Below are 12,890 nucleotides of genomic sequence, written 5' to 3' on the forward strand. Positions count from 1 at the left end.
CTCACCTGACTCCTGTGCCATCTCGGAGCGTCGTAAGTCCTCGGATCCGCTCGAAGGACCAGTTTTAAGTCAGCTGCTAGGCGCCAGCCGAGGCGACACGCCGGGACCCCGCGCGAACGGGGCCCGACGCGCGCCGTAGCTGGGGAGATCCGGCTCGAAGGATCAGTTCTGTTATAATATCTATGTTCCCTTTCTGCAATCTGTAAGCTATATGTCTGCTAGCTAACCTGTTGCCTTACTTTCTGCCTGTGATACTTCATTAAAGCCTGAAAGACATCTCTGTGTTTCTAATCGATCACTGCCCGTGAGCTCTTACCTAAGATCCAGCAAACTTCACACAAACTTCCTAACAGTATTCACATATATTTTGGCCGAGATACACTCTTGCATATTCGCGGATGGATCAGGTTTACATACGGGCAGACAGTCAAAGATCCTTATAGACAGGGCACACATGAGATTACATCTGTTTTGGTGGCCATTCTGAAGGCAGTCCTTTCTAGACTGTTGTCATGACCCAGAGGAGAGGGGAACTGCAAATGTAGACTACAGCTTATCTGAATGGTGTGTCTATATTGTGTGTATTAATACGTACAGTATGTGTAACTTAAATGAAAATGTAGATGAGTACATTAACTATTGATTGGCTAATGTGATTTAAATTTTCCACATCAGTAGTCAACAAGACGGTCTGCTGCCTTTAAAATAAAATAAATTAATGTATATAATAATAATAATAATAATTAATGTAACATTAACATCTTTCTGTGTGTGTGTGTGTGTGTGTGTGTGTGTGTGTGTGTGTGTGCGCGTGCGTGCGCGCGCATGCGTCCTTGCGTGCTTGTGTGTGTTTGCTCCATCCTCTTCACAACACCATTCCTCCACCCATGATCTCCATTCTCTGAGGCGGTTCTACGAACGTCAGCCAATCAGACGAGTGCTTCGGCAGCAGACCCATCAAATGAAACTTGTAGATGGCCAACGTAAAGCTCAGAAGGTTCCCGACCAGGTAGACGAGGACCTGACTCCAGCTCTCCAGCAGCTTGAAGGTGGCTGACATGGACATGAGCGCCTGTATGGACCTCCAGGCCATCATGCAGGCCATCATGATGTGGAAGATGGAGATGGTGACGTTGCCGCCGGACACGTACATGATGAACAGGTTCATAGGGATCTGCTTCAGGGGCCCCAGGGCCACATCCCAGCAACGCTTCTCCGCCAGGTTCTTGTTGGTCTCCTGGATGCTGGTGTGGTGAACGGGTTTGTCTGAGTAGCCGATGGGGTAAACTATGTCTCCCTGCCCGCCCTGCCGGTCGTTACGTCTCCTGGTGTAGCCCACAGCCCGCTTCATCCTCTTGGGCCCGTCCCCTCCTCTCGTGGACAGTGCTCCGCCTTGTCCCCCTGGAGGCGCCATGGCAACAGACTGCACTATAGAAACCAGAGACACTTTAGACAAGATCAACAAGCTTTACTTATACTCCCACCATTGATATAGCCTCAGCCACAAAGGATTTATGACATCTCCATGACATCACAATTGGCTCGAGTGACATCACTGGTGACATCACTTTTTTATGCAAACATAACAGTATAATTATAGCTGCTGCGCAGCAATGGGTCGTGGCCGGGCAAGTCTCAAGTCTTTTAGCTATAGTCCAAGTCACGTCTCAAGTCTTTAGTCACAAGTCCAAGTCAAGTCTCAAGTCTCTTATGGATGAGCTTTCTATCATCTGCTGCATGCAATCCAGTCTGCTTAGATTAGAACACTGCCTGCCGTTCATGACAGGGCTGGGGCCTGGGGCAGAAGGCAGCAGGTTAAGTACATGGCAGTTGAACATATAGAAGCGGAGAGAGTAGGGACAGTGGAGGCAGAGAGAGATAGACTGAAAAATTGCTTATTTATACTTTGGCATGTATGACATCACCGATGACATGACAGCAACAACTATGACATCACCCACCCAGTCTGCTCAGCCAGGAAGGATGACATCATTGATGACATAATCACTGATGACATCATTGATGACATCATCACTGATGACATCACTGATGACGTCATTGCTCAAGTGACATCACATCATTAGGTAATTAGGGCAATTACGATGCTCTTTAGGCTATTGAGGGCAGAATTCAAAATACTGTCCAAAATTCAGTTTTTGAGATACAATTCTTAGATTTTGCACACTTCAACTACTCTGACAGCAAAATCTTGTCCATTTTTTCCGTGGAGATTCGAGCTTTATTTAGCAAGAATTTGCATTAGCTGTTTAAAGTACCATTTACAGTAAAACATTTTGATGCACTGTGGGGTCAATTTTAAATCAAACAAAAATCTGTTTGATGCTTTTGTGGAGGACAGTCTAACGATGCAGATGCTGGAGTTTGGTGTCGTTTGAAGAAAAAATGTGGGAGGAGTAGGGTTTAATTAGTTTGACAGTTTTTGCAGTTTTGCGGTCTTTAGACTTCATAATTGGCCATAGGTTGCAGTGTACAAAAGTTTCTCCTCATTTGGGCCCACATTTCGGTGAAAGTTGCAAAGCCGTAGCCGACAGCTGCTGGTATTTCGACCCACATGTAGGCGGAGGTCATTTTTCAGTTTTTTACAGATTATGAAAGTTCAGATTGTAAACTTTCAAATGATGTGTCACACATTGTAATCTGAAAAGAATGAAGGGAGATATGCTTATTTGAATGTTCACACTCCTAAAAGCCACATTCAGAGATAACGGCCCTCAAACCTGGAGAAGCTTTTCACACCTAGGCAGCCAGGTAAGGGGGGACTGGACAACAAGGACTTTTATTTAACAAGATACACTTATTTACGGATTCTAAAACGGCTGCATTTTATGTGGAATGGATAGTTCAAAACCTAAACTTGTGTATTAATGGAAAAAAACGAAAAACTGTTGTTTTCAAAAAAGAACCTATTTTCTCATTTTCTGGGAATTACAATTGGCCTACATGTGGTCCCTTCCTCTGGAATAATTAATTATGAATTTTAAAAGTTTGAAACTTTAGACGGTCGCTGTAGCGCCACCATCAGGACTATTGGCGCCAAATTCACGTCAACTTAGTTTGGCATGGGACTGGACCTTTTGGTTTATTTTCATGCATGGGAAGTCTAACTTCCTGGGAGGAGAAGAAGAAGAAGAAGAAGAAGAAGAAGAAGAAGAAGAAGAAGAAGAAGAAGAAGAAGAAGAAGAAGAAGAAGAAGAAGAAGAAGAAGAAGAAGAAGAAGAAGAAGAAGAATACAGGCAAATACAATAAGTGGCCCTGCCGCTTCGCTGGCCCGGCCACTAACTAGGGTTGCTGCTAATATATTATTATTTTTCCTCTCCAGAAAAAGTGCACAGACATACAGATAGGCAGTCACACACACAAGTTACTTGCCTCCTTGCTGTTGTGAAGGAGTGGATGATACTGAGAGAGCTGATGTTAGATGCACTGGAGTGACTAGTAGCCACTTGGCAAGCTTGTGTCTTCTCTGTCCTAGGGTGCAGCTGAACCCTTGCTTCCTAAAACACAATAAAACACTATCATTATGTTAACACTCATACTAGGGCTAGAAATATTTCTTCATCTCCAGAAAGGTGTACAGACAGACAAACAGACACTCAGACACACAAGTTACTTGCCTCCTTGCTGTTGTGGAGTGGATGAGGTAGCCTACTGGGAGAGCTGATGTTATGTAGAGGAAGGATGAGCTACTTGCCTCCTTGCTGTTGTAGAGTGGAGAGCTGATGTTATGGAGAGGAAGGCTGAGCGATTTATAGATGACATCATCAGTGATGTCACAAAACTGATGACATCATCAGTGATGTCACAATGCACATTTGCTCAAGTGACATCACTGATGACATCAGTTATGACACGTGTGTATGTTTTCCCAGGATGGTGAGGGCATGTCCTACCGTTCCCCAGGATGGTGAAGGCATCGGTGCTGTAGGCTATACATGAGGGCAGAATTCAAAATACTGTCAAAAATTCAGTTTTTGAGATACAATTCTTAGATTTTGCACACTTCAACTACTCTGACAGCAAAATCTTGTCAATTTTTTTCGTGGAGATTTTAGCTTTATTTAGTAAGAATTTGTATTAGTAGGCTAGTAGCATTTACAGTAAAACATTTTGATGCACTGTGGGGTCAATTTTAAATCAAACAAAAATCTGTTTGATACTTTTGTGGAGGACAGTCTAACGGTGCAGATGCTGGAGTTTGGTGTCGTTTGAAGAAAAAATGTGGGAGGAGTAGGGTTGAATTAGTTTGACAGTTTTTGCAGTTTTGCGGTCTTTAGACTTCATAATTGGCCATAGGTTGCGGTGTACAAACGTTTCTCCTCATTTGGGCCCACATTTCGGTGAAAGTTGCAAAGCCGTAGCCAACAGCTGCTGGTATTTCGACCCACATGTAGGCGGAGGTCATTTTTCAGTTTTTTACAGATTATGAAAGTTCAGATTGTAAACTTTCAAATGATGTGTCACACATTGTAATCTGAAAAGAATGAAGGGAGATATGCTTATTTGAATGTTCACACTCCTAAAAGCCACATTCAGAGATAACGGCCCTCAAACCTGGAGAAGCTTTTCACACCTAGGCAGCCAGGTAAGGGGGGACTGGACAACAAGGACTTTTATTTAACAAGATACACTTATTTACGGATTCTAAAACGGCTGCATTTTATGTGGAATGGATAGTTCAAAACCTAAACTTGTGTATTAATGGAAAAAAACGAAAAACTGTTGTTTTCAAAAAAGAACCTATTTTCTCATTTTCTGGGAATTACAATTGGCCTACATGTGGTCCCTTCCTCTGGAATAATTAATTATGAATTTTAAAAGTTTGAAACTTTAGACGGTCGCTGTAGCGCCACCATCAGGACTATTGGCGCCAAATTCACGTCAACTTAGTTTGGCATGGGACTGGACCTTTTGGTTTATTTTCATGCATGGGAAGTCTAACTTCCTGGGAGGAGAAGAAGAAGAAGAAGAAGAAGAAGAAGAAGAAGAAGAAGAAGAAGAAGAAGAAGAAGAAGAAGAAGAAGAAGAAGAAGAAGAAGAAGAATACAGGCAAATACAATAAGTGGCCCTGCCGCTTCGCTGGCCCGGCCACTAACTAGGGTTGCTGCTAATATATTATTATTTTTCCTCTCCAGAAAAAGTGCACAGACATACAGATAGGCAGTCACACACACAAGTTACTTGCCTCCTTGCTGTTGTGAAGGAGTGGATGATACTGAGAGAGCTGATGTTAGATGCACTGGAGTGACTAGTAGCCACTTGGCAAGCTTGTGTCTTCTCTGTCCTAGGGTGCAGCTGAACCCTTGCTTCCTAAAACACAATAAAACACTATCATTATGTTAACACTCATACTAGGGCTAGAAATATTTCTTCATCTCCAGAAAGGTGTACAGACAGACAAACAGACACTCAGACACACAAGTTACTTGCCTCCTTGCTGTTGTGGAGTGGATGAGGTAGCCTACTGGGAGAGCTGATGTTATGTAGAGGAAGGATGAGCTACTTGCCTCCTTGCTGTTGTAGAGTGGAGAGCTGATGTTATGGAGAGGAAGGCTGAGCGATTTATAGATGACATCATCAGTGATGTCACAAAACTGATGACATCATTGATGACATCATCAGTGATGTCACAATGCACAATTGCTCAAGTGACATCACTGATGACATCAGTTATGACACGTGTGTATGTTTTCCCAGGATGGTGAGGGCATGTCCTACCGTTCCCCAGGATGGCGAAGGCATCGGTGCTGTAGGCTATACATGAGGGCAGAATTCAAAATACTGTCAAAAATTCAGTTTTTGAGATACAATTCTTAGATTTTGCACACTTCAACTACTCTGACAGCAAAATCTTGTCAATTTTTTTCGTGGAGATTTGAGCTTTATTTAATAAGAATTTGCATTAGTAGGCTAGTAGCATTTACAGTAAAACATTTTGATGCACTGTGGGGTCAATTTTAAATCAAACAAAAATCTGTTTGATACTTTTGTGGAGGACAGTCTAACGATGCAGATGCTGGAGTTTGGTGTCGTTTGAAGAAAAAATGTGGGAGGAGTAGGGTTTAATTAGTTTGACAGTTTTTGCAGTTTTGCGGTCTTTAGACTTCATAATTGGCCATAGGTTGCAGTGTACAAAAGTTTCTCCTCATTTGGGCCCACATTTCGGTGAAAGTTGCAAAGCCGTAGCCGACAGCTGCTGGTATTTCGACCCACATGTAGGCGGAGGTCATTTTTCAGTTTTTTACAGATTATGAAAGTTCAGATTGTAAACTTTCAAATGATGTGTCACACATTGTAATCTGAAAAGAATGAAGGGAGATATGCTTATTTGAATGTTCACACTCCTAAAAGCCACATTCAGAGATAACGGCCCTCAAACCTGGAGAAGCTTTTCACACCTAGGCAGCCAGGAAAGGGGGGACTGGACAACAAGGACTTTTATTTAACAAGATACACTTATTTACGGATTCTAAAACGGCTGCATTTTATGTGGAATGGATAGTTCTGAATTGTTATGAATTTTAAAAGTTTGAAACTTTAGACGGTCGCTGTAGCGCCACCATCAGGACTATTGGCGCCAAATTCACGTCAACTTAGTTTGGCATGGGACTGGACCTTTGTGCAAAGTTTGGTTTATTTTCATGAATGGGAAGTTTAACTTCCTGGGAGGAGGAGGAGGAGGAGGAGGAGGAGGAGAAGAAGAAGAAGAAGAAGAAGAAGAAGAAGAAGAAGAAGAAGAAGAAGAAGAAGAAGAAGAAGAAGAAGAAGAAGAAGAAAATACAGGCAAATACAATAAGTGGCCCTGCCGCTTCGCTGGCCCGGCCACTAACTAGTCAAAGACAAACAAAACACTTGGTAGACTGCATAATGTACCTGCGCCATGGTGTATTACGTGAATCTGTTTGGAACTTAGGCACCTTTTTGTGATTGGCTACCCCCATTGGCTACCCCCATGACCAGCATTTCTACAAAGTTTTGTGGTGTTATGTCAAACCGTTTCGAGGTTAGGTGCATTTTTGTGATTGGACATGCTCATTGCCACACGCCTCACTGATGACATAGTATATGACATCACTGATGATGTCACAATGTGACATCACTGATAATGTCACAATGTCTATGACATCATTAGTTGGACATCATCAGTGGATATGGCATCATCAGTCACCACTGGCCCACTCGATGATTGTGGGAGATGACATCATCAGTAGATATGACATCATCAGTTGGGGGCGTTTGCATGCTCAGTTGATGGATTGTGTTTGTTTATTAATATGACATCATCAGTCACCACTGGACACCACTCGACAATGACATCATCACTCTGGACAGACAGATGGTCCGTGCCATAACGGACGGACGGAAGCAAGGAAGGAACGATTCCACACACAGTCAGTTATAGAAGTGGCTCCATCGCTTAAAAACAGATTGACAATGATTTGGTTTATGTGTTTGTACTAAGAGTTCAACCTAAAATAGTTTTATTTATTTATGTATCTAATGTTTAGTATTATCTGCAACACTATAAAGCAGGACATTGTTCAAACAACCAAACACTGTATTTTACCATTTCTCCATCACTCACTCTGCTCTTCTCTGCCTCTCCCTGGCCCTGCACAACCTCTGGCTCTGGCCCTGGCTCCTTCCCCCAAAACCCTCATAATAATCCATTTGAAGCCCTATACTGCCACCTCCTGTCCTGAATTTGCCTCTTGATGCGGGGCAGACCTGCACACAGTAAAACCGTGTAGGCGCCACACAACACATTTTGTAAAATGACAAAATTGCATGGCCACGCAAACAATAAACTTTATTTATTGCCTAGCACTTTTCCAAACAATTGCAAAGTGCTTTACAAAACAAAATAATATAAATGAATAAATACCGGTAAAAAAAAATAGAAAGATACAAATGAGAATACAAATAATAATAATAATCACACAGGGATGAAATTAGGCAACATAAAATGAATATTATAAAACCAAATCTCAAATCTCAGATTTAGGAAATTGTGGGTCATCCAGGAAAACCCCAACCTCAAATCTGTGTAAAGCTGTTGTGTTGAAGTTGACATCACCTGGCACCAGATTTAACAAACAACATCCTAGATGCTATGTAACCATAACATTACCAAAACCATAAATATAGGTTATAAACATAGCCATATAAAATCATCAACAATTAAAAACAGGAAACAAATATGCATACAGTATATGAATTCCAAAAGAATATATCTTACTACTGTACTATAATAAGCCCCCCCCCCCGTTCTGCGCGGCACACAATTGCTTGAGTGACTTCACTGATGACATCACAATTGCTTGAGTGACATCACTGACACTGGCATTTTTGTAACTACCGGGTACCTATTCTGTTATAATCATTAAAATTTCATTTCAATTTAGGATAACTTATACTGTAGTAATTCCATAGCAATTGGGTACCTAGGGGGTAACTACAGGGTATCTATTCTGTTGTTACATGACCTATGACCTATGAGAAATAATTATTTACATTTAATTTCAATTTAGGAGAACTTGTACTGTAGTTATTCTGTAACTAACGGGTACCTACAGGGTAACAGTGGCGCGGGCTGTATTTTAAAGCAACATTAATTCCCTCCTAGTTACATGTAATTACAGGGTAACTACAGGGGTGCGGGTGAGGAATCTATGCGAATTATGACATGTGGCGAAGGACCATGGGTCGGATTCGAACCCGGGTCGGCCATGCGAAGGACTAGTGGTACCTTAGTGGTACGCGCTCTTACCAGGTATAAGTTGCGGGCTGTATTCTAAAGCATTACCAAACATAGAGATCCTGTCTCAAATGTCTCGATATATTCAGTAAATAGCATCTTTTAACCAGCCCCATAATCTCGTGAGCCACAGGCTTACCCCTAGCTCTGATAAGTACTCTATTTCAGGCGTCAGCATCTTTCGACACAGTGTTCTGAATTTGGGCTCAACGTCTTTCTTCATGTTGTATCCCAGGATGGACGACTCGCCGAGCGGCTGCCAGGGCAGCAAGCTTCTATCCCGAATCATCCAGGCTTCCACCGCGTCCCCGCCCTCAACGCAGATGGCCATCATCTCGGCGTTCCTCCTCCTCAGCTCGCTGACCTCCTGTGCCATCCTGTCTGTCCCGTAAGCCTCCACTCTGGCCCAGAAGGTGGAGTTAAAGTGCTGATAGAGTGTCCAGTCCGCGGAGTTCCACTCTTTGGCCTTGGCTCTCAGCTCAGGAGTCAGTCGAGACACCGACGAGCCCTTGCGTGCGTTGAGCTTAAAAAACAGCAGGTCCTCCACGGTCCAACAGAGCGTGTCCTTCAGCAGGATAAGAGACTCCTCAAAGTATTCAGCTATGAGGACAAGATGGAAATGTTCAGACAGGGCGTGAATATGGCCCGCGACACGGGGATCATCGGCCTCGAGGTTATTGTCAAAACCAAAGTCGAAAGAGAGCAGATTTTTCAGATAGAACGCGTTGTAAGCCTCTGGGGTGTAGAAGGCCCGAGGACGGTGCAGAAACTCCGCCAGTTTGTCCTCTCCCCCGATGCTCCATGTGAGGGGAACCGCTCGCCGGTAGTAATGGAAGGACGACTCGAAGAGCTCCACCGGGTCACGTAAGATGGTGATGTACACGGCGTCTGGAGGCAGAAGCTTGGCCACCTCTCGAGCGGCAAAGCGCATGTGGTTGCAGACAATGTTGAAACAGTCCCCGGGCTGGTAGGCCTTGACCTGGGAGCACAGGAAAGGCGACGGGTAGAAGAAGTCGTTGCGTCCGTCGGGGAAGGCAAACTTCAACTTGTGCTTCTCTCCGAATCGGAAGAGGATGTTGAGTACTGTGCTGCTGGCCGTTTTGTGGGTCTTCATGAACATGATGTTCACCTTGGGAGAGCATTCTTCTGACTTGGTTTTTGAGCCTCGAGAGGGAACGGTCCAATTCTCCTGCCATGATTGTGACATGCTAAGAGCACACGAGGGTTCAGGGGAGCCCCTGCGAATAAAGAATATGGGTAAGTAAAGACGGAAACTCAGATTCCTTTGATCAATTTGAATAAAATAATGCTTTCTTTGTCCATATTTACCTCCTGTCAACTTGAGTTGGGTTAGATAAGCTGTACAGTACCAGCACCACAGTGCTCAATAAAGCCCAGAGAACCAGACCCCGTATTGATTTGGGCTTCCTTCCTTTAATAGCAAACATAGTTCAAATTCATCAAATTCAGATGGGAACCTGAAAGGACAAATGAGAGAGAATACATACAGTAAAAATGTTAACGAGAAAAAAAATAAGCTTAACATTTTGGTTGGCAGGTGTCCTGGTGGTTCAGTTGGCTAAGATGCGTACCGTATAACTCTGGCGTCGTCGTGGGTTCAAATCCAGCATCGGACCTTGGTTACATGTCATCTCCCTCTCTCCACTTTCCTGTGTCTCCACTGTCCTGTCAAATAAAGTATAAATGTCATAAAAATAATAGTAAGAAAAGCAAGATTTTGAGTGATATGACCTTCTGAATTCGGCTCCTAATATGAGTCTTTTGTCTGGCACAACTTCTTGTCCTGATGCAAACACTTGCTAGCCTGGTAAACCAGCCGGTCACGTGAACTCACATTTAATTTTCGCCATTTTCCCGAAGTGGATTTGGATTTGACTGGATCCAACACTGATTGGCTGAAGGAGTTGTCTGTCAAGGCAATTAAGTACACCCGTCCAACTCCCGCCCACTGCCAAAAGCAAGCTGGAGGCCAGACGGTCTGGTAGAAGCAAAATGAAATGTGAACTCAAGTGACCGGCTGGTTTACCAGGTTAAACACCTGTCACAGTTCTTACAGACAGACCTGCCAGTCGCCCCTGACTGCAGCTACAATGGAGTGACCAAGACACATTTATGATACTGGCAACCCATGGAATGGCTACGCTTGACTTAGGCGATTTAAATTAAATGTAAGCTATACTTTAGTATTCATCACTAATAGGCGGGGCTAAAAGAGACTTCTAGATTGAGGATTTAGATAATCAGATAAGAAAGAAAACAGCTGCATCATTGTTTTTTCCAAATCAACACAGAGCCCCCATGTTTACACACCAAACATGTTTACCGTTCTAAAATTACCTTCTCAACAAACAGCAGAGATGATGGGAGAAAAGAGCCTGGAACAATGCAGCATGTAGCATACTATACTGATCACTTCAGTAATTGACTGGAATGATTTTTGTCTGATTTTAAAGTGAAATTGTTGATCAACATAGAACTTTGATTGATAATCTCAGCTATAACTACTGCAAATGTGATCTTTGCAATATATATAATTTATTTTTTAATCAAAACAGAAGCCCACCTCTGACACTGAACAAACCGCCTATAGTCTTCATGAGAGCACTTTCCACATTCATTCAAGTAAATACTGTCTTGTAAAAAGGGTGCATCCCTTGGTATATATACCTCCTCCGCAGACTTCTTCTTTCTTTGACACTGATTATTTCTTGAGAAATTGTGTCAGAAAGACAAAAAATATACTACGCCAAAATAAATATACTGTATATGTCCACAGATGACTGATATCATCAAAACAGCCACATAATAGAAAGTGTTAATTATGAAGGAATGAGTGCAAATCCGCATAAAACAAGTGAAAGGCTTGATTTACCTGCAGAGGCAACAGCATCAAATGGTGTCAGAGTGAAGATAGAAACCCCTATTCCTGAGCAAGCTGTACACAATCCCTGAAGTCACACCTCATTGGCTGTGAGAACTGAGAGGTCAGATATAAACCCGCCTCCCACATTGTCTACAATTGCTGATCTGTTTACATGTTATGTCCTCTAATATTGTGTCCTGTTGGGACTCCTAAACCTCAAGAGCGAAATGCCAAGTGTTGATCAAACTGATATTTATATTTTGAAAAAATGTGTTACACTATTGTTTTTAGGCTCGAAATCCAAATGATATCCACATTTTAATTATTCTATTAGGATATAGCCTTGAGACCATTTAGGCAGTTAAAAATGCCCTTCATACTGGTTATTACCCTTTTAGCTTATACTGTAGCTCCTCAGGTGATCAATTTGAGCAACATTCTGTTCCGAACTCAATCGCGGTGTTTCAATTTGAAAAGGACAGGACCATTGCATGCCACCTGTGCATGTTTCTGAACAGTTTATTCTCATCAGCCAAACAGGCAGCTTTCTTCAGCATCTTCGATGCAACATATTATGTGTAATGTAATAAGCAATTAAGATTCTTGCTGGAGAGAAAGTGTATTCCTAAACTGTATGTTCATGCCCAGTGAAAACGGTGTTGAAAGTGCTATAATTGACGCAAAGGTTGTATCTGCCTGCAAGCTTTTGAACACAAAACCCGCACTGGCTGCTCCACCTGCTGGGCAAAACAGGCTTCTTTCAAATCACTGATATTACAAAGCGGAACCCATGAGAAACACACCCTCCAAGGTGCTTTTATCAAATTGCATTATTGCCATGTGAGTAAACAACTGTTCATTCTGAGTTAGTATTGAGAGATTTGTTAAGTGACCCTATACTTATGTGACATGCTAGAAAGTTGTCATAGACCGAGCTTGCAAACATGCAGTTAGCAAACCAGCCATCAGTATCATGATCAGTGTTGCTATAAAACAATGGCCCATTTAATAACTGATGTCTTTGATGTATGTTATGCTCTTCAGTAAGCATTATGAGATATCATTTTAGAAAAGAAAAAACATGGTAGAAAGACTATAATCTGTGGGCATATTCAATACTTATTGGTGGTACCAGGGTTGAGGTAACCTACACAAAACAGATGTGGAATTTTATATTGAATTACATTTATTTATTCAATGATATTCTGAAAGATTCCATGTTTTTCCTTC

At 42.4% G+C, this 12,890-nt stretch overlaps 1 protein-coding gene and 1 pseudogene across 2 annotated transcripts; both read right to left on the minus strand.

Moving 5' to 3' along the window:
* Positions 1–865: 865 nt before the first annotated feature.
* On the minus strand, positions 866–1,414 carry LOC310795547 (ER membrane protein complex subunit 4 pseudogene; annotated as a pseudogene). Its single transcript has one exon. The product of its transcript is annotated as an ER membrane protein complex subunit 4 pseudogene (transcript).
* Positions 1,415–8,754: 7,340 nt separating this feature from the next.
* LOC310795523 (galactosylceramide sulfotransferase-like) lies at positions 8,755–10,408 on the minus strand. The gene is made up of 3 exons (XM_083657590.1): positions 10,369–10,408; positions 10,106–10,254; positions 8,755–10,014 (listed from the first exon to the last, which is right to left on the minus strand). Exons 2-3 carry the CDS (start codon positions 10,222–10,224, stop codon positions 8,862–8,864), a joined length of 1,272 nt encoding a protein of 423 aa, XP_083513716.1. The 5' UTR covers positions 10,225–10,254; positions 10,369–10,408; the 3' UTR covers positions 8,755–8,861.
* Positions 10,409–12,890: the final 2,482 nt, after the last annotated feature.

The sequence above is a fragment of the Poromitra crassiceps genome, assembly GCF_964638095.1.
Source record: "Poromitra crassiceps genome assembly, chromosome: 21".
NCBI classification, from domain to species: domain Eukaryota; kingdom Metazoa; phylum Chordata; class Actinopteri; order Beryciformes; family Melamphaidae; genus Poromitra; species Poromitra crassiceps.